We start from the raw sequence: 27,988 nt of genomic DNA on the forward strand, positions 1-27,988 counted from the left end.
TGTCTGACTGTTTTTATGAGGGTTTGAAATGAAATTAAGAGCGACTGAATCCACACACTGACAGGATTTTAAGTCTTTTAGGTGGAATAAACTTGTTGACAGACGTTTTGTGTGGAAACAAACCTGCTCAGAGTGGAGGTGTTGGTGGGCGGAGTCACTGTTTCAAGTCGATCGTCTTCAGGTTGGGTTTTTTTTTTGTGTTTAGGGTTTTTTAGGAGGTTTTTTTTTTCAGGTTTAGGAGCATTATATATATATATATAATATTTTTTATGTTTTTGTGTTGTTTCTGATGTGAATTTCTTTTTAGCTGTGAAGAAGTATTAGCAATAGAAGAAATATTGATCAGAAGACAATAAGGATTGATCAGTGTTATATAACGACTCAGAGGGAAGCTGAGTCGTTAATCTGCTGTAAAAAAAAAAAAAAAAAAAGTCACGTATGTACATGTTTGTATGTGAGCGGTGCTTTGCTGGTTCGGCCAATAGAAACACCGCTGCGTTTTGAAGAAGGTTTCAAGTTAATGTGAAAACATTGTGGCTCCTTCATGTTTTATTGATTATGATCAGCAGCTGAACTCTTTAATGTCAAACTGAAAACATCTTTTTAAGTAGAAACCATCAGAAACATGTCGTCACTTATGTTGTGATTTATGATTTAAGTTTATATCAAGGTGTAGAGATTTTTTTTTTTACTTTGACATTAAACAGTTTAATAACGATCTTTTGGAAACTTGAAAAAGACGATGATGTGAATCAGAGTCAGGAAGTAGTAGACGGTCCAGAGTGTTACAGGAAGTGATGTAACAAGGAGGGGGGGGGGGTCGGAGGTCAGAGTGAAAGTGTTAAAAGTGTTGACGAATGACTGTTGAATGTAACCACAAACAATTGCAGTAGTTTGAACTGAGTTTACAGTAATAATGTGTACAGTTATTCATCTGCAGCGTCGTGTCGTCGCTCAGCTGCAGAGAAAACAGCATTTTTACAACGAGCTTCACCGACTCGTTAACTCAAATATAAACCTGCTTTTACGAGCAAAATGAGCCGATAACAAACACCGACATGCTTTAAATCTGAAACATGAAGTATTACAGTATTAAAACAACACAGAAATATAACAAGAACTTATTATTATTCCATCATGAAAAGTTGATTCTTATGAGTGTTGAGTCTGATTTGAGATGTTTGGATGTTGGTGTCAATAACATTTTATATTTAACTTTATCCAAACTTCTCAGAAGCATCAGTGTTGAATGTTGTAGAAGATATAAAAATAAATGAAATATCAAATCTCTCTGACATGAATCATCTGCGGTCGATCAGTTATTGATCAGATATTTAAATAAACTTTAAGGACTTTTGGCTGAAGTTGGTCTTGTTTTCAGTCGGTGTGGATTCAGATGCTGTTTTCTCTGCTTTTGTAAATGAACTAAACATATTTTATTTCGGTCGACACCAAAGTTATCTGCAATATACTGCACTGCATGATGGGATTCTTCCAAGATAACTTCTCTCTTCTGTGCTGTTTATTCTTTGAATCTTCTTCCTTAATCTGCCAAGAACGCACTGCGACGTATCTCATGCTATAACTGAGTCTATACTTGAAATATAAGTATAACCTGTTATCGTGTTCATTATTGTACTCTGGATATATTTACAGTATATAAATATACAATAAAGTTCTTTATTTATTATCAGCTGGTTGTTATTTTTTTTATTTATTTATTTTTTCTGTGACGGATCACATGAGGATGTTTTTCATTAGGACAGTTTGAGTTCTGTGATTCTGTTTGGTATCAGGATCAATCAGAGAGTCTGCTGCTGTTTATAAAAGTCTCTTTACTCTAAATGGAAACATTAACCCTTTCATGCATGATAACCTCAGTCAGGATTTTTTTGTTTGTATTCCTCTTCAGGCATGAAAAAAATATTTGAACTTCATTTTTTTTAAACACACATTTTTCAAGGAGTTTGTCCAACTTAGTGGACAGATGATTAATTGTCATTTTCTCCAGACATAAAATCAATACTTGCAAATTTTAACAATTGTATTACTCCTTAGTTGTTACTTGATATAACAAAATTTTATTTACCTGCAAGGGTCTATTACTATAGAAGGAGTGGCAAGATATTCCCGAGTTGAAGAGCATTTCCGGCCGGCAGGCGGCCATCTTGGTTTTGAGCCTTTACTCATGGATGTATAAGAGCTTGATAGGGCGCCGCCGCTCAGCCTTGCAGCTGGTTTTTCCCAGTGGTCACTCGCGGTATTGCAGCGAAAAATCCCCCCTGCGGCCCCAAAAGGATTTCCCCCATAGACTACCATTGTAAAAGAGACGCCTGTAAAACTGTTGACAGGACACCTCGAACTGCAAACAACGTCAATTATGACTCTTTCTATTATGAACTTTTGATCCATAGAGGTTTTATGTTTGTAAAACTTTCCTTGAGCCGAGAAAAGCGATTTAAAAATCCGTGACGTCATCACAATGTAAAGTCTAAGGGCCGAACGGGAACTCGTGGGCGGGGCCAGCGGGGAAACACTACTGCGCATATTCAGTGGGCCGCACAACGCGGAAGCAAACCCGGAAGCTGGAAACTTTTTTTAGTGTATGCGCCCATGGATGTATAAAGAGAACTGGATACAAGAGGAGCGCCAGGCTTTGAAGCCAATTTGACATAGCGGCCAAACCGTGTAATTACAACGTCACGTGATGCACACTGGCCCATAGACTTACATTGTGAAAGAGATGTCTGTAAATCAGCGGATAAATTTTTCGGAGCGTCACAACCCCCGCGAAATGACTTGTCTCGCTATCAGAATTAAATCCGGTTCGGTCCAATCATATTTCAAAAGCCTAGAAGAGCCGCATGATTGAATTGTTTTATCTCCATTCAAGTTAGCCGGAGGGCTAAACCAGAAGTAGCCGATTCGGCCAGCGAAAGTCACTAGTGCGCATGCTCTATGGGCCGCACAATGCGGAAGATCCGGGTACTTTCATACCGCGAAGTCGATTTTTTTTTTTTTGGCTTCATGCGCCACTGAGCAACTTTCATAGGAATAAACGGGGCCCCGCCTCCGACGCTGTTTCCAGTTCTCTTTATACATCCATGTGTTGCACTTACAAAGGCTGGCCAGTGGGTGGCAGTGTATGGGATGACGCACTAGAGTCGACTGTGTTGGCTGATGTGCAACTAAACCATTAAAACCCATGCATATATAAGAAACGGCTTTTGAATAGCTGTCCACTGTAGTGACCACTATGCATGAAAGGGTTAACAAAGACAAAAAACAGCAACTCTTCACTGTCTGTTGAAATTAATGTCCCAATAGTTAAAAAAACAGCCATTGCAAAGCCCTGCTTCCCATTTATCAGCCAACAACGCTGCCGCCGTCCCTTTTGTCTCTTAATATCCATCTTTCTTCCCAACTTGAACATGAACTTCAAAATCCACAGAAACTGCAACCCTCCGTCTGCTATACAGCGTCACAATAGGCTCCTTCATCATCATCCTTCATATTTTTTGTTTATTTAAATGTTACTACTTATAATTTTTTTGGATTTACTGTTATGTAATATTTTAAGCTTATTATGGAAAACCTTTTCAACTCTTTATTGTGTGAAAGCTTAAGATAAAACCCTGCATGCCGCCTTGTGTTTCATCTACTTTCATCTCACTGCAAATTTAATTAACAGAAGTAAAAGTTGGACAAATTCAAATTATAAACTTAAAGAATTAAATAAATGACCTCATTCAAACTTTTGCTTAAGTTTGTTGCCTTGAAATTTCAAGTTTTCTCTTTTTACAGTGTTTCTCTTCATTGTGGAAGTCAGTTCCTGCCAGTAAAAGATGAAGAGAAATGCTCATGTGTGTCAGAATAATGAGAAAAATCCAACTTTGTCAATCACAATTATGAGATAAAGGTTGAGATAAAAAGTCAATATGTTCATTTTTATCTTAAAAAATATTTTTAGCTCATAATTTTGTCTTAAAATATCTTCTGCTGTCTGAGAGTTTTCTTCATCAAGATATTTTAGTGTTTCTGCTGCATTTTCAGAGTTTTTTGGCTTCTCTTGTTCCTTGTTCAGGTGTTTAATTATTTATTTGAGGGAACTTTTTCATCCTTGACCAGTCAGAGTTCAGTTTTTCCTTCACAACACTTAACTGAAAGTTTATAATTATTTTGAAACTGTTTTTATTGATTTATTTGATCATGTTCATGTTCTCAGTTGATTTGTTATAAACGTCATATTCTGGATTAGGGTTAGACACTGAGAAACATTTGTATTCAGTAAAGTTTAAATCCAAAAATAAACAAAAGTTTCAGGAAGTGGGACTCCACACTGCCTGTAAAAAATGCTCTAAAAATCTTTATTGTTGGAGAGAATATTCACAAACAGATTTGATTTTCAAACAGATGAAAATTCACTCACTTCCTGCTCAGACGAACGCTTCAATAACAGAAGAAGAAATCACAGAAGAAGAAATGTTTTCTTACAGTTGTTTATAAAAAAAAGGGAAAACCTAAATATTTTGACACTACAGAAAGAAAATAATTTAAACTCCGCCCCCTATAGCACCGTGACCTTCGACCTCACCAGTCGCCTACCTACATTTAACAAACTCAAATAAACTTTATTAATTTTAGCTGAAAGTGAAATGCTGTTGACCTTCAGTCTCCATGACGACCAGAAAACAGAAAAAAACAAACAAAAAAAAAAAAACGCCAACAACAACAGAGGAGAAAGTTCTGATTGGTCGATAATGTACAAATATCCTACAAGTCTTTTATTTTTGTTTCCTGCGGGACAGGAAGCTGTCAGAGTCCCGCCCCCGAGCTTAGGACAACTGTAACCAATCACGATCCCCGGCAGGCCATGAGCTCCTCCTCCTATTGGTCGGTTCTGAACTTCTTCTGTCCGACAGGTTTACTGAGGAGAGAAAAAAAACAGGAAGTATTAATGAGATTTAAAGTTACAGTACACCGATTTTACATGTGAAGAACAGAAGTATGACGTCATCTGCAGCCTGATGATGTCATAGTGATGTCATCGGACTACACACACACTCCTCAGAAACATCACAGAAAGCGTGTTACCAACTGGAGGTGTGTTTACAGACGTGGCTCTAATGAAAGACTGTCCAGGTGTATTATGGGAAATGTAGGCTCGAGTGTTTCTGGACTGAAAGTCTGGATATCTGAACCTGAACCCAACGTGCATAAATTAATATTTTTTAAAAAAGAGACCCGACCTGAACAGGGAGAAACAAACTTATGAACTTATAGAAACAAAACAATGTGTTTACATGTTTAAAACAGATTTACATAAATAATTGAAAGTCTTATTCCACTTCCTGTACCAATAAAACCTTCTGCAGCCGACTGGGTGATAGAAGAGAGACAATGTTCTAACTCTATGTCTATAAACAGGAGCAGTTGGTTTAACCTCCGTGCTTCTTTTAACTTGTATAAAAATGCATTTTAAAGTCTCTGTGAAGCTTCTATTCAGCTTCATCAGTCTGAGTTAGTCATATCAAGTGGATATCTGACACATTTACAGTCTTTTTAGCATCAAATTCCCTCTTTGTGTTTCCTCGGACAGTGTTTCCCTGTTGAGCTGCAGGTGGAAGTATAGTAACAAAAAGAGGGACTTTGGCACTAAAAAGACTGTAATGTTGAAAGATATCTACTTGATTTGACTCATTTGGACGCTGAAGCTTCATATTAGCTTCAGATAAACTTTTAAATACATTTTTTGCACAGAAGGAGGACCGTGGATTTTATCCTCCATCACTTATGAAGGGATCTTCTAATGGTCAGTATGAACAGGAGGAATGATTACAGCAAGAAAAACAAACATCAACATCAATTTCATAAAATCTTTAACTTCAATTTTACTTTTTTATGTGTTTATATTTCACTCTATAGTCTGTATGAAGCACATGTTTGACTATATATCAGTGTAAATGTATATTTCTTGTACATGTGAGTAAATAGAAATCAGTTCTTACTAATCAGGAGACACTCCTGGTCTCTTCACTGCTGGTTTGGCATCTTTACTGGTTTCTAAAGGAAAACAGAAAACATACAGACATCTTCAGCTGTGTGACGAAACAAAACACTGAACACACTCATCATCTACATCAAGCTGGTTATTAGAGACGCACTGATATTACTACACATGTACACATGTTTAGAGCACAATAAAGAAAACATTTCTTCAATGTAAACTTGTTTGTAACATAACTGCACATCATTAACATCCTCTGCTGTGATTGGACAGCTGTTTTCTGACATCGTCGTCGGTGAACTGATGAACCGATTTGTTTCCGCAGGTCGTCGTTCTTTTAACGTCCTGATAGCTCCTTCGTGACGGAGAGAAACCATCAGCTTTTCCTCAGTTTTATTTAAAGTTCTGTCATGTAGTGGATCAGTAAACAACATCTGCTTTAAGTTGAGCCAGATGTTCTTCACAGTGAGCAGCAGCTGTCGACTCTACGGTTCATAAAGGCTGCAGGTCTTTTACAATAAACTGTTTACAGCCGTGCAACTCATGTAAGACAGTTGGCTGATTAGACTCAATGAATACATACAAGTAATGTTTGTTTTGAGCTCGTTAATAACACTTATTATTAACATAACGAGCTCTGTGTGGCTGTAAGACGGGACGAGATCGTGTATCTCTGGTGTAGTTTGGTTTAATTCTCACCTTGGAGCCACCGGACCTGCGTGGCCGGTCCGTAGCCCTTCTGGTTGCGAGCGGCGATGCGGAAGATGATGGCGGGCTTGGTGGTGTAGTCGATGTGGGCGTTGGCGAGGCTGGAGGCCTGGACCAGGCAGGACGGGCTGGGACCGCAGTAGACCCTCATGAAAGCCAGCTGGGCCGGACCGGAGCCGGACCCGGAGGAGGTGGCCTGGCTGGACTGGATGGCCAGGTACACCGAATACTCGGTGATCTTCCCCGACGTGACGGCAGGAGGCTCCCAGGTGAGCTGAGCTCCGTCCAGGTTCTGCAGGACCAGAACACGATCGGATCGGTTTATTTAACATCCACAAGAACAAACATACGGCAGAAAAAGGTTCTGTTAAATCTAAATCTAAATTAAATGTATAAAATCAACAGGAAGTGCGTCTCACCTTGCTGATCTTGATGGCGCAGGGTGCTCCGGGGAAACCGGGCAGACACGTTTTAAACGCCGAGACCTCCGAGAACGCTCCGCGCCCGCAGATATTGATCCCAGCGACCCGGAACTTATAGGCCGTCCCCGGCTGCAGCTCCACCTTCCTCATCTGACTGTAGTCCGGCATCACACCCGAGTCGTCCTGCAGGGAGACGCGTCATCAATAAACCGGTCTGAATGTAAACCGTGTTTCTACTCTTGGCCCTGACGGTAATTTGCCACAGACTGAGCAAATATCCTTTACTCAGCCTGACGCAAATTACCGTCAGGGGCGAAAACTTTTGTGTCATCGCAATTTTTTTAACCTAACAGGTTATTTACTGAGAATACAGACGTACGTAAACAAGCTGCAGTTCATCTGATTTATATAATTATATATAAAGTGCTGCTGAGTCACAGCTGATGTCGGCTGTTTTTCACATGTGACTGAAGCGTTTTCAGCTGCTGAACTTCGAACATTGATTGACACTTTTGGATCTGCAGCATCCTGTAAGAGGAACTCTGTATGTGTTATTTATTTCCTGTTCTGATGTCGGATGTTAAACGTGGTCAAAGTTACAAAACTTGAGGTGAACGTGATGTAGAAATGCTGCCTGCAAGTCAAAAGTCAGGGCTTCAACCTGAACTCTGAACGCTTCGTTTGCGACGTTTTTTTTCTACGTTGCTGACGAGCTGACGCCGGCTCGTCGCACACGCTCATTAACTGTTACATAGCCTTGGTTGCTAAGGTTGTTGCTAAGGTTTTTCCCATGTGTTGTTTGTTCACTCTCATATTTTGGAGCAGATTTCGTCCCGAACATGTACGGATATATTTGAGAAAAAAAGTGGCAAAATCCTGCTACTATAGTTTGTTTCATGGTTTTGTTGACGTGGCCTCTCAAGCTGCTGAGGAGACGCTTCCTGGAGCTGACCAATCAGAACAGAGTGGGCTCATCAGGAGGGCGGGGCTTAAAGAGACAGGAGCTTGTTTCAGACAGGCAGTTTTAGCGGCTGAACTGAGTTTTTAAATTGGAAATCATGCAAAGATATTCCAGAATATAAATAAAGACCTGGAAATGTGCAGCTCAACAAAAAGATCGATGATGAAATGAGTTATAAAACATCAGTGGGAGATCTTTGGTCAAACTTTTACAGTTGATATTAACGGTAAATAACTAATAACTGGCTGCTTCAGTCACTCTGCGCTGGACTGGAACTGAGAGAAACAGAAAAATAACAGACTTTTCTCCTCTTTGGTCTTATTTTGCTCCAATAAACTCACTTTGTGACGCGTCTTTTAAACCGTCTAACTAGTAAATATTGAGAAATGTAATTCTGCTGTTCAGTAAGGACTCGTGTGACTCATGTTTTCATTTCTTACATCGATCGTGATGTCATCGTAGGGGACGTAGTAGTGAGAGACCACCATGTTGGTAACCTTGACGATCCCGACGTCGTACCATTGACTGTCCTTCGCTGATGACCTCGTCACCGGGACCACCTGTTTCTACACACAAACACACAGAGAGAGTTGTGTTAGCGTGTTGTTTCCCCGTCACGGTTCCTGCTGTCGATCCGCACGTCGCGTGTCTCACCCCCGCGGTGGCTCCGATGCCGTTGGACACGTCGCCTAGCGTGGCGGCGGAGGCGGCGGGGGTCTGAATCTTAGCCGGGCTAGCCGTCAGAGGAGGGGCGGGGCCGAACGTGCTGGCCAATCGGGCCACGGCACTCGTCACGGCCGACGATGTCAGCTCGTGTCCGTTGCTCTCGGCCGCCGGGTCGTTGAGGCTGTCCGCTGGAGCGAGGCCCTCTGGGAAACACAGGACGGTAAAATGATTTTATAAAACATGTTTTTGAACCTTTATGACAAAATCAGAAAGTTCATTTTACAGAAACTGACAACAGCAAACAAAACATGTTTACAACAAAGAACAGACAAAATACGTAAAGTATAAAAAAGCATAAAGTTTATTATTATATTTACTAAACAGAACTATTGAGATTTTTTTTGTTATTAGTCTGAGCAGATAAACAAAAACATACGTTGTGTTTATTGGACAGAAGAGAGATTAACGAGCTGCAGTGATGTCACCACTGAGCCGCCGCGATGCTGCAATAAACTACTGCAGTAAACTACTGGTTTCATCTTTAACAATCCGGTAAAATTCATAAGCTCATCATAATTTAGTGAAGTAGAAGTAGAAGTCCTAGTAGCATAAAATAAACACTGAATATTTTCTAGTTTTCTTTCTTTGACAGTTAATTGAATATCTTTGGGTTGTGGACTTTAGACGTCACCTTGGACTCACAATTTCATCACATTTTATAAACCAAATGATAAACCACTATAAATAATAGAGCTGTAGTCTGCTGGTCGACTAGTTGGTCGATATGCTCTTGTCCGACTAAATTCTCATTGGTCGAATAATCTCCGTGTTACTTTCATAAGGAGAAAAGTGCTACATCAACAGTTTTCCAGGATTAATCCATTATTTCCTGCGGCGGGAGGGACAGACTAACAAATTACCTGTGAAAACGAACTGAACGTTTACTGAATCAGCTCTTCTCCTGTAATCATATCAACAAACCCCCGCCAGGCCAAAAATAACGCTAAATATCGGTAGCGTAACTCCGTTTAGGAATAGGGCAGCGCTAAGTATGTTTGCGTAGCGAGTGGGGAAAGAGCGGCAGGAAAGTGATGGTGGATGCGAGCGGAGCAGAGGAAAAGGTTAGTGGTAAGTTTTCAGTCTGGAGGAGGAGGAGGAGGAGGGGGAGGAGGAGGAGGAGGGTGATCAGTCTTTACTTTAATCTCTTAAACATTTTAAACCTCAGTTCAGGTTGTGTTATCGTACCTGTGGGCACGGCGCTGTGCTCTGGTTGGTTGTGGACGTCCTGCAGCTGCTGCTGCTGTTGGACCAGAGCCGCCAGTTCCTGCTGGGTCAGAACGATGGGGATGGACTGGTTCACCGCCCCCTCTCCTGCAAACACACACCAACATGAATGTGAAGGAAACATGCAGCACCAGTCAAAGGTTTGGACACAGCGTCTCTTGGATGTCACCGACGTCGTCTACAGCGTCTCATGTGTCTCACCCATCTGTCCGGCTGCCTGCAGCACCGCCTGTATCGTCGGCTGCTGAGCGGCCTCCTCTGTCGCCGCGCTAACGGCCAGCTGATCCGGGGTCAGTCCCGTCGTCACCAACAGGGTCGTCGTTCCGGAGTCCACCTCACCGCCGTCCCCTTCTGATGACATCAGCTCCTGAGGAAGACCGCTGTCTGTGGACGCCATCTGATAAATAGAGAGACGGACAGAGATGGAGAGGCGGGTTCGAATATCGGGTCTGAATATGAGGCTTCAGTCGGTCAAATTAGTGAAATCACGTGGAAAAGTTTCAGCCTTTTTACTACAAATGTCCCACTTTTAGTTACTGTCCTTCCACTGCAGCCCAACAGAGAAACACAAAGAGGGAATTTTATACTAAGCAGACATTTCCTCTTAATTTGACCGTATTAAAACAACTTTTAAAAAATAATTTATAAGTAAATTATTTTCCAGGACTTTTCATAAGCGTCACTTTGAAAGTGACGGAGGACAAAAAAGTGACGGAGGACAGTGCATTAGGAAGGATCCTCTGATGCTCAGTATGAACAGCAAGAAAAACATGTTTCATTTATCATTTGAGCTTTGAACCTTCCTTTAATGTCACGCTGAGGGGAATGTGTGTGTGTGTATATATGTATGTGTATGTGTGTGTGTGTATGTGTGTGTGTGTGTGTGTGTGTGTGTATGTACCTGTACTGCTTCGCTGCCCTCCATGTGAACCTGTAACACTGACGCTGCTGATGACATAACATCCTCTGATTGGCTATCTGTCTGCATAGGCTCCTCCCCCTCTTCTGCCGCTGCCATCACCACGGCGACAGCTTCCGCCTCAGAGGACTCCGCCCTGTCCTCTCCGACCAATGAGGAGATCTCCTGCAGACACATGATGATGATGATGATGATGATGATGATGATGATGATGATTATGATGAGGAGTGTGTGTGTGTGTGTGTGTGTGTATATGTATGTGTGTCACTTACAGGTATAGAGGGTCCAGGTGTAGGTGTGGCCTGTGTAACCGTGGTAACAGCTCTGCTCTGACTGGCTGTGGTGGAGGGGGCGGGGTCAGAGGAGGAGGAGGGGTCTGTGGAGTCCTGCGTGTTGTCTCCGCCCTGCTGAGCTGGAGACAGAGAGGAGAGGAAGTGAGGTCACTTCCTGTCCGAACGTACCTGCCGTCTGATCATTAAAAATAATTTTCCAGGACTTTTTAAAAACTTTTTTTTCATCATTTCTATCTTCTGGTGTGAGAATTTTTTTCCATCAATATTTAAAAGAAATTATAATTTCCAGGACTTGAAATCATTTCCAGGACTTTGTTTCTTTTCCAGGACCTGGTCTGAGCAGCAGGTAGGGTCCAGGTGTGTCAGCTGGTTACCTGTAGCTGTAGTTGCGGTGTTTGTGGTTCCGGTCTCGTGGGTCTCACACGGTGGGTTTGAACACACCTGAAACCAACAGTCAGTGATTATCTACAGAATCTTTCACCTTTAACCGACCACTGATCGTCAGTGTTCACCCGTCCGCAGGTGTTCTCTCACCTGTCTGAGTCCTCCGGTTCCTGCTGTGGTTGCGGTGTTGGTGGTTCCGGTCTCGTGGGTCTCACACGGTGGATTTGAACACACCTGTATAGATATTTTATATATAAAGTATATTCATATCTATTATTCATACATATTTATATATTGTAATACCTATAACAAGCTGGTGGATTTAGCTACTTTACTGACGATGTTCTCGACACACTTTGTGCACCACAACAACACTTCCTGTGTCTTCACAATAAAAGCTCCCATTTCCTCCCAATAGAGTTGTGAAGTGTGAGGCGTCGTTGGTTCCGTTAGTGATTTATCTCATTATTTATTCTCATTTCAAATTTTTCTTTAAAACAATTTCCTAAATATTACTGAACATAGAAACTCAGGAACCTCCTGGATGATGTAACAATCCTACAGGTTTATATTCTGACACCAGTTTACATTATTTACACTTCATTTCATGACAAATCAGGCTTTGTCTGTGTTTGACAGTTGTTAAAGTTGTAAACAACACTTGTCGCCATTGTTAATGAATTCAGTCAAAAGTGACCCAGAAATTAAAAGTGAACTGAATCACGCTGCAGATCGTAAAATCAGTTTTCTCGACATCGTAATCTTTTGCTTCTAATCGCCGTTAGTGGCACATGTGACAGAATTTTAAGCTCTGTGATTGGCTGTTTCTTGCATCTTGGGAGTCGTCGGTAACTTCTACCTCTAAATCTTTATTTCAACAGTCTCTTTCCTTCGACTTTTTACCACAGAACCAGATATTTTCCAACATAGTTGTTCATCTTTTGTACTGATTGAATGAAAGTCTTGGGGTTCAGTATGTTGAACATCCACAGACAGACAGTAGACAGTCAACACTCTCTACTTGTCGGCTAGTGTAGAGCTGAACAGCTGCACACACACACACAACAGCAACAATCAGCTTCTTAAACGTCCAACCGAACTGTCTCGTCAGCGTCAGAAACTCAGCAACTAACAGTCTCAGCCTCTCTGCTCGTTAACTATCACACCCTTTTTACACCAAAATCAGCGCACATATGTATGTAACCTGCTAAAAGTAGGCGATTGACTCCTTTCCCGCTGCCAGTAGACGAGTTTGCCTTCCTGTTTTTTTTTCTGGTGTCATGTTCAACGTCACAAATGTGGATCAGTAAACAGCAGAAAGCAACATGGAGGCCAGTGACATCGTTATGGTGGTTACTTTTTTAATATCTTTTACTTCAGATGTGTCTGCAGGTGTTCTCTCACCTGACTGAGTCCTCCGGCTCCGGCTGTGGTCGCGGTGTTGGTGGTTCCGGTCTCGTGAGTCTCGCACGGTGGATTCGAACACACCTGAAACCGACAGTGAGTGATTATCTACAGAAAAATCTACACGTCTTTAACCAATCAGTGCTCACCTGGTGACTCACCTGTCTGAGTCCTCCGGCTCCAGCTGTGGTGGCGGTGTTGGTGGTTCCGGTCTCGTGGGTCTCACACGGTGGATTTGAGCAGGTTGTTCCTCCGTTCAGAGGGACTTCAGGTGGAGGAAGAGGACCGGACTGCTGAGCTGAAGGCTGGTTTGAAGACACCTGAGGAGGAGGAGGAGGAGGAGGAGGAGGAGGAGGAGGAGGAGGAGGAGGAGGAAGAGGAGGAGGAAGAGGGGGTTTTAGTCATTGATATGTTCAATAAATTCATTCATGTAAATAAATCTGCAGATACAGAAACCATCAGTTTGCTGTTTAGGTTCATTTTATAAGTCTAGTCTTTGTTGTTTCACCTGCAGCTCAAAGTCATGAAATTAACCCTTCGTATTCATTAAAACAACCTGCTGATCATCTCACTGAAAATGATTTTTTTCTCCAGGACTTAAACAATTATTTCCCACAACTTTTTAAAAATACTTTTCCAGGACTTTTAAAAATGACTATCTAAGAATTTTCAATTATTTTCCAGGATTTTTAACAATTATTTCCCACAACAAAATCATTTTCCAGGTCTTTCAGCATCTTTTCAATTATTTTCCAGAACTTTTCAAATGATTTTCCTGGATGTTTTTAATCTTTTTAAATGACTAAAAGACTTTTTCAATGATTTTTCAGAACAATTTGAATTAATTTCCAGGACTTAAAAAGGGGGACTTGGAGACACAAACAAATCCTAAAAAACAATTTAAAAAATAATCAGCATAAAAAAAGGGAGAGTAAGGGCTGCAACTAAAGATTATTTTCAGTATCGATTGATTGATTGATTGATTGATTGTCCCAGAGTGAAGGGTGACGTTTTCAAATGTCGTGTTTTGTCCGACCAACAGTCCAAAACTCAAAGATATTCAGTTTACCGTCATGTATGACGCTGAAACAAATTAAATCATCACGTTTTAGAGACTGAAACCAGAAACTTTCTGGTGTTTTTGCTTAACGAATGACTAAAATGAAATCAAAACAGTTGCAAATTAATTTCCTGTCAATGTAAAATCAAGGTTTTATTATTTGGCCACATCACCGGGCTGATGTCGGTCTGCTGGATTTGAAGCGGGGACGCCGGAGTGTCACTGTCAGTTTAAACCGCTAAACTCACCTGCAGCGTTTGGCTCATGCTGGCAGACGCCACCGTGGCGGTGTTGGTGGTGCCGGTGTCATGCGTCTCGCAGGGCGGGTTGGAACACACTCTGTTGTTACCCCCCATGGTTGCTGTGGCGACGGTGGCGGTGTTGGTGGTGCCGGTGTCGTGTGTCTCGCAGGGCGGGTTGGAACATACTCTGTTGTTACCCCCCATGGTTGCTGTGGCGACGGTGGCGGTGTTGGTGGTTCCCGTGTCGTGCGTCTCGCAGGGCGGGTTGGAACATACTCTGTTGTTACCCCCCATGGTTGCTGTGGCGACGGTGGCGGTGTTGGTGGTTCCCGTGTCGTGCGTCTCGCAGGGCGGGTTGGAACAGACCAGCGTCACTGCAGCATCATCACAGTGACATCACATGTTTACACACACGTTTCCTCACTGAAGGTACTGAGTACTGATGGTAGAGTTGTAGTATTAGTGGTAACAGTAGTAGTAGTATAGTAGTTGTGCTGGTTACTGCACCTGTAGCAGGGTCTCCTGTCTGTCCCGCTGCAGTAGTTGTAGTAGTACTTGTAGTACTTCCAGGTTCTTCTGAGGTAGGGGAGGCCATGAAGGAGACTGGTAGATCCTGGACCAGCGGCTGAGCCTCGGCGCCGCTCGGAGTCGTTATCAGAGTCACCTGTAGAGACCAAGAGGCATTACTACAGTATTACTACAATACTACACTACAGTATTACTACAATACTACACTACAGTATTACTACAATACTACACTACAGTATTACTACACTACAGTATTACTACACTACAGTATTACTACAATACTACACTACAGTATTACTACACTACAGTATTACTACAATACTACACTACAGTATTATTACAATACTACACTACAGTATTACTACGATACTACACTACAGTATTACTACAATACTACACTAGAGTATTACTACAATACTACACTACAGTATTACTACAATACTATACTACAGTACTACTACGATACTATATTACACTATTACTGCAATACTATACTACAGTATTAATACAATACTATACTACAGTATTACTACATTACAGTATTACTACAATACTATATTACAGTATTAATACAATACTATACTACAGTACAGAGACACAACTGTAGTATTACTGCAGTATTACTACAATACTATACTACAGTATTACTACAATACTACACTACAGTATTACTACGATACTATATTACAGTATTACTACAATACTATACTACAGTATTACTATGATACTATACTACAGTATTACTACGATACTATATTACAGTATTACTACAATACTATACTACAGTATTACTATGATACTATATTACAGTATTACTACAATACTATACTACAGTATTAGTACAATACTACACTACAGTATTACTACAATACTACACTACAGTATTACTACAATACTATACTACAGTATTACTACAATACTATACTACAGTACAGTATAGAGACATAACTGTGGTATTACTACAGTATTACTACAGTATTACTACAATACTATACTACAGTATTACTACAGTATTACAGTACAGAGACAAACCTGCAGTACTACTACAGTACAGAAATAGAAACAAACAGCTTGTATTTTGACCTGTTTGGGTCCTGTTGTGGCAGCGGTTGCCGTGGTGACCTGGCTGGCCAGTGTGGCGATGGTTGCCAGGGTGGTGATGGGCGTTGCCAGGGAAGCGGTGGCGCCAGCTCCTCCCGCCACCGGGGAGGAGACACTTCCTGTTACCGTCCCCAGACTGGACACACCTGCAGAGACAAAACAGACGCGGCTGTCTGAGTCCGAGACTCTCTGAGGGCGGGACGCACAGCAGAGACCTGGACTACCAAGCAGGATTTAAGGTTAGCGGGTAACTTCAGGTTTAACTCCGGGTTTTCAGTCCTACGACGCTGGTTCACTTCTTACCGGGGTTCATCACCATGGTAACCGATGCTGAACAGCTAACCTGTCAACACTCCAACCATTGACCAATCAGATCACTGGGAAATGAAATGAATGAAATACTTCATTCATGGTTCTGATGATGTCACTCGTAATTAACAACCCGCGTCTTTCACATGAACGTGCTCGTAGCTGGAAAACTGACTGAACTAGTTGATAACCAGCTTCGTGTTACTGGTTATCTGGACAGACAACGTCAGGTTCAGTGAAGTCAGATAACGAAAACATATCCCGGGTATATTGAACTTGCTTCGTAGTACAGGCCTCAGGTGTCAGGTGCTTACCTGTGGTTGCCTTGACGACCAGCGTGGTAACGGTGGGTTTGGAGCTGGTTGCTCCTGGTGACACCAGTCTGACTCCGCTCATCGGGACGGTCCTGAGGATTGTCCCCGGCGTCCCCGGAGCTCCTTTCAACACCACCTGGATACACACACACACACACAGAGTGTATGTTCAGTGTGTGTGTGTTTTCAGTGTATGTGTGTGTGTGTGTGTGTGTATGTGTGTGTTACCTGTGTGACCCCCTGCTGGCCGGCTGCAGTGATTTTGGGGACAGTAGTGAGGATTTTTCCGGCAGCTCCTGGTGTCACCACCTTGGTGGTGAGGATTGTGATTGGACTGTTACCACCTGAGGGGGGAGGAGCTTCACTCAGTCAATAATCAATAATCAATAATAGTAAAGATCAGGTGTTCAGGTGTGTTTGTGTGTCCTGTACCTGCCCCGCCCTGCAGTGCAGACAGTGGGATGGTCTTGATGATGGTGTTTCCGGGTTTGGAGGTTGCCGGGGCGACGCCCAGGATGGTTTGTTTGGTTGCTGTGGAGCCGGCCTGCGCGGTGCTGAGGATGGTGGTCTGTTTACCGTCTGCTGATGTCACCAACTTCAAGATGGTTCCTGGTGGGAGAGCACCCTTCGTCTGATACAGAGAGAGAGAGAGAGAGAGAGAGAGAGAGAGAGAGAGAGAGATCTGTGATTTAAAGAGTTAACATCAATCACGCCTCAGTAGAGGTCAGTAGACACTAGCAGAAGTCAGCAGAAGTCATTAGAGCTCAGCAGAAGTCATTAGAGCTCAGCAGAAGTCAGTAGAGGTCAGCAGAAGTCAGCAGAGCTCAGCAGAAGTCATTAGAGCTCAGTAGAAGTCAGCAGAGGTCAGCAGAAGTCAGCAGAGCTCAGGAGAAGTCAGCAGAGCTCAGCAGAAGTCAGTAGAGGTCAGTAGAGGTCAGCAGAAGCCAGCAGAGGTCAGGAGAAGTCCACAGAGCTCAGTAGAAGTCAGTAGAGCTCAGTAGAGGTCAGTAGAGGTCAGTAGAGCTCAGCAGAGGTCAGTAGAGCTCAGCAGAAGTCAGCAGAGCTCAGCAGAAGTCAGCAGAGGTCAGCAGAAGTCAGCAGAGGTCAGCAGAGGTCAGCAGAGGTCAGTAGAGCTCAGTAGAGCTCAGTAGAAGTCAGTACCTGCAGGATCTGAGTGATCGGGTTGCTCCCAGCCTGACCAGTAAGCGCTCCACTCTGAACTGGTTTGGTCTGGACCACTGACATCACCTTCCCCAGGTTGCCGAGGTTACCGAGCTGAAAAACAGGGAGGAGTGATGTCATTAGGCGGCTGTCTGTCAGCTAGAGCTGGAAGATGAGCAGTAGGTGACATCGCTCACCAGAGCTCCGCCTCCTCCCACGCTCAGCGGGCTGTTGACGAGCGTGATGGTCTTCGTGACTCCGCCCACCACCGTGGTGACCACCTGAGCCTGCTGGGAGACCGTCACCGTGCCCGACTTGTGGACCGTGATGATTGGTCTGCTGGGCGTCCCGGGGGTGGAGACGACAGAGGCTCCGCCCGCCTGAGCGGCGGCAGTTTTCAGTATTCGAGTGGCCTGGTTACTCACCTGACAGGAAACAGAGGACAGATTAAACCTGCGTCATCGATTCACCTGTCGATAAGTTTCTGTATTAATCGTTTACTGCTTTTAAATAAGTCGTAGAAAAACAGCAAATCCTCTCAACTATTGTAACAAGCTCAAGAGAATATTTGGCATTTTTGTTTGAAAAATTAACAAAACAATTAACGACTGAACTACGACCGATCTACACCAGCAAACCACGAGTAGATGGGCGCTTCCTTCTGCGTGGTGAGCCGGCTGGCGGATGTATTTCAGTGGAAAGAAAATAGTTCCAACGTGAAACTGCTCACAACAAGGTCTGTGGATTATCTTGAGTAACCAGGTCATGATTTCTGGAAAGAGACTTTGCTGTCGAGCTTTTCAAATACATTTTTTGGCGCTTTGAGCACCACAAGACGAGCGCCGTCCAGTTCTATCGTATTTGAGAGAAGGCAGACATTTCTACTGCTGACATCTCAAAAACTTCACAACTCACACCAAAACCATCTAGATGGATAAAGAACACTGCAGATAACTACAGAGGAAAACTATGTAGTTTTGATTTTGGGGTGAACTGTCCCTTTAACTCATCTCCTTGAAGAGATGAATGAACTAAATAAACTGTGAATGTTCGTACCTAACGACCAATCACAGATCCCCATTGTTTAACCGGGGAACTCCTTCTCTGTTTTTATTCTAAGTGACTGTTAAAGTTTTATTTTGTTTTATGGTTCATGATACTTCAGTTACAACAGCCTGAATAAAATAGTTTAATATGAGACATACATTTAGATGCATATTGAGGATATAGCTGCATGAAAAAAAGGCTTAAAAAAGCTAATGACACAGCTAGTTAGTCAGTTTTAACTTCATTTTCTTTACTTAGATTTTTTAAAAATCACGTATATGTAATTACGTTATGACGTCACACACATGCAGATTAGCGTCTGACGTCATCTAGCGACTTTTCGAGTGGGCTTTCGCTACTTCCAACTGAAAATAGTTGCTTGTTTTTGTGTGTTGAGAGGATCAATAGCGATAGATCATCTGAACCAAAACTTATTGTAAACATGATTATTGACCCACAGACAGGAAGCTGTTTGTTTAAAGAGAATAATTACATCAAATAAAGGAAACTGATTGAAACTTAAAATGCTGTTTCATACAAACTTATTTCAGAGCGGCGTCTGCAGTGAAACATGGCGGCTGATGTAGAAGCAGCTGATCTAACGGTGACATCAGAGCGATTCATACCATCGTGACTGGAGCGGCCACTTTGACCGGCAGGCTGCTGGATCCTGGACTGACCGCCATCGTCTTCACCATCGTGGCTCCTGCTGGAACGTTCAGCACCGTCGCTGTGGACGGAGGAATCTTCTGAGTGGCTGCGGCCGCTGCCGCCAGCGCCGCCATCCCGCTCATCTGAGGACTGCTTCCTATTGGCTGAGAGCAGACAGGAAGGAGGAAAGTCAAGTCAATGAGCTCAAAACTCCTCAGCGCTCACTGGGTTCTTCCAGAGCTTTCATCAGCAGGTGGAGTTTGCTCGGTTGCCATGGAGATGGTGACATTATTATGTGACCTACTGTATGTGTGGAATTTGGGTCACATTATAACAGGTGTTTATATATCACCTGTTATCATGATCCTGTTAGTCACATGATCCAAGAAAAAGCATTTAAACCAACGTGAAGATCAACGTACCGTCCCCTGACTGGTCTGAGCTGGTACCACCATGCGAACACCTGCAGGAAGTGTCGTCACGGCAACCGGGGATTTGGGTGCGGCCTGTCGGACTGTGACGATGGAGGCTCCACCTGCGGCACTTGGAGCTGCCACTTTCAGGACAGCTGCACAAAAATACACGACACAGGTGAGGAATATTCATATGTACCTGCTTCATCACCTGTAGCTCTACCTGTACAGGTGTGTAAACCTACCTGGACTTTTAGCAGCGGCAGCCAACGGGTTTCCAGGTAAGGTGGCTGTGGGGGAGGGGACTAACGTGATGCCGGATAGCGGGATGCTCTGGTTGGCTGGAGCTGCTGCGACGGGGGTGGAGCTCTTGGGGGAGCTGGCTCCAGGTGTGGCGGTGGGGACGGGGTTGGAGGCGGGGCTGGAGGCAGGTGAGGTGGCAGCAGCAGGTGTGGCGGGAATGTCGTACTTTTGTAGCTGCAGCACGTAGGTGTCGGCGGTCGGCGACGGCCCCCAGCTCACCTCCAGTGACAAGGTGTTGGCCCGGACCAGCTGGACCCGAGATGGAGTACTGGGACGCTCTGAGGACAGACAGGTAAGGCTCATTCAGACAAACAGGAGACAGGTAGGACAGGTAACTTTAAGTAGCTCAGAAAGACGAGAGCTGTTTCTGTTGGATGTGGATGTCACATCTCTAACTTTGAGAAGTTCTGACCTGTCTCTACCTGTCTCCAGGTGTTACAGTTATCAGACAGTAGTACCCACCTGTCTCCAGGTGTTACAGTTATCAGACAGTAGTACCCACCTGTCTCCAGGTGTTACAGTTATCAGACAGTAGTACACACCTGTCTCCAGGTGTTACAGTTATCAGACAGTAGTACCCACCTGTCTCCAGGTGTTACAGTTATCAGACAGTAGTACCCACCTGTCTCCAGGTGTTACAGTTATCAGACAGTAGTACCCACCTGTCTCCAGGTGTTACAGTTATCAGACAGTAGTACCCACCTGACTCCAGGTGTTAACAGTTATCAGACAGTAGTACACACCTGTCTCCAGGTGTTAACAGTTATCAGACAGTAGTACCCACCTGTCTCCAGGTGTTAACAGTTATCAGACAGTAGTACCCACCTGACTCCAGGTGTTACAGTTATCAGACAGTAGTACCCACCTGACTCCAGGTGTTAACAGTTATCAGACAGTAGTACCCACCTGTCTCCAGGTGTTAACAGTTATCAGACAGTAGTACCCACCTGACTCCAGGTGTTACAGTTATCAGACAGTAGTACCCACCTGACTCCAGGTGTTAACAGTTATCAGACAGTAGTACCCACCTGACTCCAGGTGTTACAGTTATCAGACAGTAGTACCCACCTGTCTCCAGGTGTTAACAGTTATCAGACAGTAGTACCCACCTGACTCCAGGTGTTACAGTTATCAGACAGTAGTACCCACCTGACTCCAGGTGTTAACAGTTATCAGACAGTAGTACCCACCTGTCTCCAGGTGTTAACAGTTATCAGACAGTAGTACCCACCTGACTCCAGGTGTTACAGTTATCAGACAGTAGTACCCACCTGACTCCAGGTGTTAACAGTTATCAGACAGTAGTACCCACCTGACTCCAGGTGTTACAGTTATCAGACAGTAGTACCCACCTGTCTCCAGGTGTTAACAGTTATCAGACAGTAGTACCCACCTGACTCCAGGTGTTACAGTTATCAGACAGTAGTACCCACCTGTCTCCAGGTGTTAACAGTTATCAGACAGTAGTACCCACCTGACTCCAGGTGTTACAGTTATCAGACAGTAGTACCCACCTGTCTCCAGGTGTTACAGTTATCAGACAGTAGTACCCACCTGACTCCAGGTACCAGAGGTCCTTGCAGCACACCTGGTTGTTCCAGGCCTTCCTGTATCCGTCTCTCCCGCTCCAGATGTAGAGTCTGGAGTTGATGGCCACACTGCAGTGACCTGCTCGAGCTCTGGGGACGTTTTCCTCCAGGCTGTCCATCAGAACCGTCTCCCAGCACATGGTGTCTGATCAGAGAGAGACAGACAGCTGGTTAGACAGGGAGTCATACTAGTCAGGATGAGTTCTCCTTTTAGTTTTCCTCCTTTCATTCCTGCACCATTCTTTCTTTCTTATTCATGAGCACTGAGAAACATCACACTGTGTACTAACACCACCAAGCAACATGGCAGCGGTGTGGATATTGTTAACACCTGTTTGCAGTTTTTTTTTTGGAGAACCTGCTGCTGCTGGAGAACTCTTAGAGGGTGTCTGCTGGCTCAGTGACACACTAACCTAAAGATGAACTTAACACTAAATCCACTGTTTTAGTAAATTCAATGAACAGTGAATTTGCTACTTTATTTATTGATCCTGGTCCTATTTTATACTGTTCATTGAAACACAAATTATTGTCCTTTTTCCAGAGAAAGAGAGTCCTCCAGAACCCCCAAAAATCTGTGACAAATCTCTGTATGTACAAACTGTAATGTTTGTAAAAAGATCTCACTGTTTGGGTTCTTCCTGTAGAATCAGTTATACGTTAATAATATAAAATAAAGGTTGTAATATACAAACTAAATGTGCTCCAGTTTGAACTTTTCTGTTCTGTTATCAGCTGCTACAATAAACAAACTGACACCACGAGACTCTGCTCCATGAAATCTGATTGACTTTCATAAATCTCTGTGAAATCTCATTCGGCGGTCGAACAGAAATACAAGCGTGTGTGTGTGTGTGTGTGTGTGTGTGTGTGTACCCAAGTTGAGGCAGGCCAACGTGTTTGTACACTTCCACTCCTTCTCGTGTGTCGCCACTTTGACATCATCCATCACCAGAGGAACCCAACCTCCGAACACGTACATCCTGACAAGACAGGTGGAGAGATACACAGGTGAGACAGACAGGTGAGGCAGAGTGTGTGTGTGTGTGTGTGTGTGTGTGTGTGTGTGTGTGTGTGTGTGTAGTATTTGTGTGTTGTTTTACTTGTTGTTGATGGTGGTGGCAGAGTGCAGGCTGCGGGGGAGGGGGGCTGTTCCACTGAGGGCCGGTTTGCTCCACGTCAGAGAGTCTGTGACATCATCAGAACAGGAACCAATTACAAGTCAGCATGTGTGTCACATGGTATTGATTGTAGAGACGGAAAGACTCTCGTGTTTACAAACTCGTGAGCGTCATCAGACATCTGAAGCTGCTCTTTGGGAACATTTTTGTGAATGAAACTACTATTACTACTATATCTGATTACCTTCATTATTACTACCATTACTACTTATATTACTATCTCATTATTACTACTATAGTATAACTATGACGATGAAATGGATGCGACTGTACGAAGCGTCACAGTTCAGTTCGGTTTCTCTCCGACGGCTGCTGAAGTCTCACCGATGTCGAGCACCCACAGGTCTCCCAGTCTGCAGCCGCTCATCCCTCCGTAGATGATCAGTCTGTTGGCTCCGCGGCCGCTCGTCACCACGGCCGTGTGACTTTCTCTGGGCGGCGGCGGCGGACCCGACGTCACGGGGAGCTCCCAGCCGACCACGCTGGAGCCCGGCCTCAGCTCCAGACAGTACAGGTCGTTCAGATACCTGAAGGGGGAGGGGGTCAAAGGTCAGATGTTTTGTTTGGTGGAGAGGTTCTGCTCTAAAAAACGACCAACAGGTTTCAATTCATAAAGTATTTTTGTGGGGTTCAAATGAGGTCAAAGTTCAGACACTGGAGAATTCCTGGTCTCCATGTTTCCTACCTGGGGATGTTGTTCTTGGGGTCTTCGCTGTCATTGGCCAGTCCGCCGAAGAGGTAGCAGCGACTGCCAATCAGAGAGAAGCTGTGTCCGAGGCGAGGGCAGGGGAGCGGGCTGTTCTTTGGAGGTTTGGCCTTCAGACGCTTCCACTCCCAGCGACTCGCCTGAAGGAAAAACACAAAACATGAAATATCTACACGTTACATATCTAATATCTAATATATGACACAATATAAGAGTCGTTGTTTATCAGTGCATCTCTGTATGAGACTGTGGGCACATCTCGAGGGTCTTAATTGCATCCATGTTTCCTTCACTTGCGTCTTAGTGTCTCCTACTAAGGATTCATGGAGAGATGCAAGGAAACGAGGAAACGAGGAAACGAGGAAACATGTTTTTAGAGAAATGAGACGTCCTCTCCTCTGAAGCGTCATGTGAAGGCCGCAGCTGATCACAGCTGGATCAGCTGTCAGTCGGCTTTAACAGCTGTAGAGACTTCAGATAGAGATCGTGTTTGCACACATGTGCGCTGATCTGACACTAATAAAGGTTCACAGTTATCACTGCCAGCAGCTGTTTTGTCTCTGCAGCCTGTTTCCTGTTTAACAAACACCTGCACATGAATAAAAACCTGCATTCTGTATTTATACTGAGTCCTGCTCAGAGGGACATGAACCATCTCAACTGGCAGAGTGCGTTTATATTATCTATTAATTATTTGCATCTATATTTATTGATATTCTGATTGTGTATTCATTGTTTAATAACCCAGAATGTGATTTAAGTGTCTTTTGAACACGGGAAATTATTTATTAAGCTAAATGTTTCAGGGGAAATTGAAATGATTTAACTAAACCCGACGCTCAGGAATTTTCAGCCTCACATGATGTGTTTAAATATAAATGTGTTTAAAAGTGTTTCCTGCTGACAGACGGACTCTCACTTCCTTTAACTTGATCTATAATTAAAGTTCATTGGGGGAAATAACAGATGATGAAAAGGAAAAAAACTTTCTAATAAATAGAGACGCACTGATCTGGCTTTTTCAGTCCTGATTCTGATATCTGGGCTTTGGGTATCAGCTGATCTGATACCAGTGTTTTAATTAATGAGCTGTATGTCTCACTGTGTGGAACAGACTGGAATCATCAGGCTTGACTTAAACATTGATTTCATAACTTTATAAAACAAAATGTAACAAATAAATACACAGATATAAATGTACTGAATTGTTATTATGTTATTGTTATGTCACTGATACCTGATCCAGCTGTTTGAGTCAGTATTGGACCGATATCTGATAGAAGTATCATATATCATCATAATAAATGAAGAAAGTTGTTTATGGTTCTTCTGTTAATCAGACCAACAATTAACAGATTTTTTTTTTAACTTTTACTCTGTAATCTGTCTCCACTCAGTGATGTTGTGATGTATCAGATCAGCTGCAGCATCCAATCAATAACTGATATCCAATAAGGGGGCGTGTCAGATGGTAAAAGACCTCCTAATGTATCCTCGCTCCTGGCGGATGGTGGACCAGAACAACTTCTTCTGGTTCAAGTGAGGATTGATAAAGAGACTTGAGATGTACCCCATGAGCGACCATCAACGTCCTTCATGCCCCGCCCCCCGCTGTGACATCACTGACCTGCAGCTCGTACAGGTCGTTGCTGTATTTGCCATATTCCACCATCCCTCCGAACACAAGCAGCCTCGTCCCGTCACATACGAAGCCGTAGGCGGCACAGCCGGGAGGGATGTCACCTCGCACCGCCGGGATGAACCACTGGTTGGTAGCTGTGGGGGGGAGGGAGGGGGACGGTTTACAGATACATCTGAACACCTGACACAGAGGAAGACCCACCCTCGACCAGTCTTATTTGATCATTCCTAAATCCTCCAGTGACCCGGAGATACCAGTCCAGCATCATGATGGACATTCAAATGTTTTTATTAAATTATAACACTCAAAACACAAAAATAATGACATCTGTGACTTTAGCCAGCGGTACTACTCAGTTAAAGCTGCAACTATTAGTTGATTAATCAATTCATTGCCAACTATTTAATTAATCTTCAACTATTTTAATAATCAATTCATCTTTTGGAGTCATTTTATAAAGAGAAAATGTCCAAATTCTCTGATTGCAGCTTCTTCACTGTGAAGATTTTCTGGTCTCTTTAGTCCTTTATGACAGTTAATTGAATATTTTTTGGGTTGTGGACAAAACAAGACATTTGAGGACGTCACCTTGGGCTTCAGGAAACAGTTATCCGCATTTCATTTTATGGACTAAACAACTAATCGACTTATCGAGAAGATAATTGCTGGATTAATCTATAATGAAAAGAGTCATTACTTGCAGCCCTGACCTCAATATAAAACTCCACTTCAGGTAAAAATCCTGTATTTAAAATTTTACTTATGTTAAAATAAGCAAAATGTTCTTAAAGTACAAAAAGTAGAACTGGTGGTTATGCATTATCATACACTATATCACAACAGATAAATTAACATGTGAGCAGTATTTAATGTTAAAGGTAGTGGCAGGGAAGCTAATTTTAACTACTTTATTTAGGGACGCACTGGATTGAGATGCTGATACCTCAGCTGAGTATCTGCTGATACAGCCTTCTGATCTAATGTCAGTGATATCTTTTTCAAAATGTAAACTCTGTAAAGCTCACTGCGTGAACCGGTTGGGATTATTATTATATAACAAGAGGACAGAGACGCTGTGCAGATAAAAAAAAAAACTTTATAAATGTAACTGAAAGCTTAAATTATACAATTAAATTGTTTTAATGTAGATCAGTCACATCTGGTTGATATATGATGTAGAGCTGCAACAACTGGTCGATTAATCAATTAGTCAATCACAGTCACAGACTTGTAAAGGAAGAAAAGAAGAAGAAAAATAAACTAAAATGAAATGAAAGTGGAGACATCTCGTGTCAAGCAGTTAAATCCCAGATGAAATATATTTGCATGTTCATTCTGAATTTTTGAGGAGGTAGAAGGAATAGATGTAATTTTAAGGATTTTAACAATTGGACTCTTTTGGAAGAAAAATTATGTCAAAAACGAACTATTATTCAAAGTAGTTTCTATAAATCTTTAAACATGTCTGGAGGGGATCTTTAAGTGTTTTTTGACCGTCTCCATGTTGTCTTCATTCTGCTGCTGCAGAGGGGCGTGCCCGCGTGACGTCACCAGTGTTTTCAGTAAAAAGGCGCCATTTCGTCTGAGAGCCGCTTCGCTAGCTAGCGGCTAATCCTGCTAGCATGCAGGGCTACGGCTAACCTAGCCTAGCAGGCTAAACCATTCAACTAAACACACTGGATTCACAACCAGCAGCATCAGTTTCAATCACATAAACACAGCAAAATCGAAACACAAAGTTGGTGTAACTCTCTGTAATATAACACAATTATACCGGTTAAAACTATAGATATTATGACAATAAACTACCTGTATTGTAGACGTGCAGCTCATCCACGATTCCCTCATTCCCCCCGCCGAACACAACCATCAGCTCCTTGATCGCCACGGCCCGGTGTCCGTGCCGGGGCCGCGGCACCGGCCCAGTCCAGCCCACGATGCGCTTCCAGCGGGGCTGCAACACTGCAGGCTCGGCTGCCATGACCGCTGACTCCAAAAAGTCCAAATTTAACCGAGAGATGCGTCAAAAAGTCAGGATTAGCATTAGCCCGCTAATTAGCTCCTGAAGCTAACTAGCCGGCTAATTTGATACACACACACCGGCTGTATAGCTAACTAGCGTTTGCTAACGGGCAGTAATCAGCTGTCTGCCACAGATACAGTGGGTTTTATTACACTGGGTGAATAATAAACATTCTCCCGTGATCCAGTCAGAGAGGGTCAGTGTGGTGTCAGCTAGCCCAGTGTCGGCAGCGGACAGTCCGGTAGCTGCTCAGGCTAACAATCAGACACCAGCTGAAACAGAAACGCATATCCAGCTGCAGCTGCCTATGCTGCACGGTTGCTGCATGCACCAGTGTGAGAGGGTGCTGTGCAGGCTGCAAGCTGCTGTTAAATATGCAGAGCAGCGGGTCTGAGCGCCGGGATGGGAGCCGCCATCTTGCTGCTAACAGCAACCAAACAAAACACAACAGAGCTGCTGAAAATGGCAGCAAGAGAAGCTAACAGCTAACAGCTGATCCAGCAGAGGGAGGCAACACACATACAGCAAAGATCCTTTACTGCAGCAGAAGTACCAGTGCAGCAATGTAAAACACTCCAGTACAATTAAAAGTCCTGAATGAAAAATCCTACCTAAGTAAAAGTACATAAGTATTATGAGCTTGATGTAGTTAAAGTATTGCAGTAAAAGT

General features: G+C 43.3%; 1 protein-coding gene and 1 long non-coding RNA gene across 3 annotated transcripts; one reads left to right on the forward strand and one right to left on the reverse strand.

The window, feature by feature from the left end:
- Positions 1 to 592: 592 nt before the first annotated feature.
- Positions 593 to 9,884, forward strand: LOC122981827. The gene is made up of 3 exons (XR_006403319.1): positions 593 to 607; positions 2,915 to 2,916; positions 9,755 to 9,884. It is a non-coding gene; the product is annotated as an uncharacterized LOC122981827 (long non-coding RNA).
- hcfc1b (host cell factor C1b) lies at positions 4,347 to 27,824 on the reverse strand. 2 transcript variants are annotated; one of them, XM_044350420.1, is made up of 32 exons: positions 27,105 to 27,824; positions 25,281 to 25,429; positions 23,633 to 23,793; positions 23,272 to 23,474; positions 22,870 to 22,954; positions 22,643 to 22,749; positions 21,732 to 21,911; positions 20,120 to 20,455; positions 19,884 to 20,029; positions 19,437 to 19,625; positions 17,961 to 18,188; positions 17,764 to 17,877; positions 17,035 to 17,233; positions 16,831 to 16,946; positions 16,603 to 16,738; positions 15,962 to 16,125; positions 14,858 to 15,014; positions 14,357 to 14,724; positions 13,210 to 13,368; positions 13,049 to 13,132; positions 11,795 to 11,878; positions 11,635 to 11,701; positions 11,240 to 11,379; positions 10,950 to 11,132; positions 10,250 to 10,445; positions 10,010 to 10,135; positions 8,753 to 8,967; positions 8,539 to 8,658; positions 7,135 to 7,320; positions 6,707 to 7,007; positions 6,009 to 6,063; positions 4,347 to 4,927 (listed from the first exon to the last, which is right to left on the reverse strand). In XM_044350420.1, the coding sequence occupies exons 1-32, from the start codon at positions 27,274 to 27,276 to the stop codon at positions 4,888 to 4,890; spliced, it is 5,166 nt and encodes a 1,721-aa protein (XP_044206355.1). In that variant the 5' UTR covers positions 27,277 to 27,824; the 3' UTR covers positions 4,347 to 4,887. The 2 variants fall into 2 exon arrangements, with proteins under 2 accessions (XP_044206355.1, XP_044206354.1); XM_044350419.1 differs by having other exon boundaries at positions 8,539 to 8,664.
- Between the last annotated feature and the right edge of the window lie 164 nt (positions 27,825 to 27,988).

The sequence above is a fragment of the Thunnus albacares genome, chromosome 5 (assembly GCF_914725855.1).
Source record: "Thunnus albacares chromosome 5, fThuAlb1.1, whole genome shotgun sequence".
Lineage (NCBI taxonomy): Eukaryota > Metazoa > Chordata > Actinopteri > Scombriformes > Scombridae > Thunnus > Thunnus albacares.

What these genes read in the sequence shown, in the direction of transcription:
- hcfc1b (XM_044350419.1), bottom strand. Translation starts at nt 27,276, where the DNA reads ATGGCAGCCGAGCCTGCAGTGTTGCAGCCCCGCTGGAAGCGCATCGTG. An exon ending in AGGGCAGCGAAGCAGTACAG is followed by an intron (nt 10,446 to 10,949) that starts GTACATACACAC and finishes TCTATTTATCAG; the next exon opens with ATGGCGTCCACAGACAGCGG. An exon ending in GCATCGGAGCCACCGCGGGG is followed by an intron (nt 8,665 to 8,752) that starts GTGAGACACGCG and finishes GTTTGTGTGTAG; the next exon opens with AAACAGGTGGTCCCGGTGAC.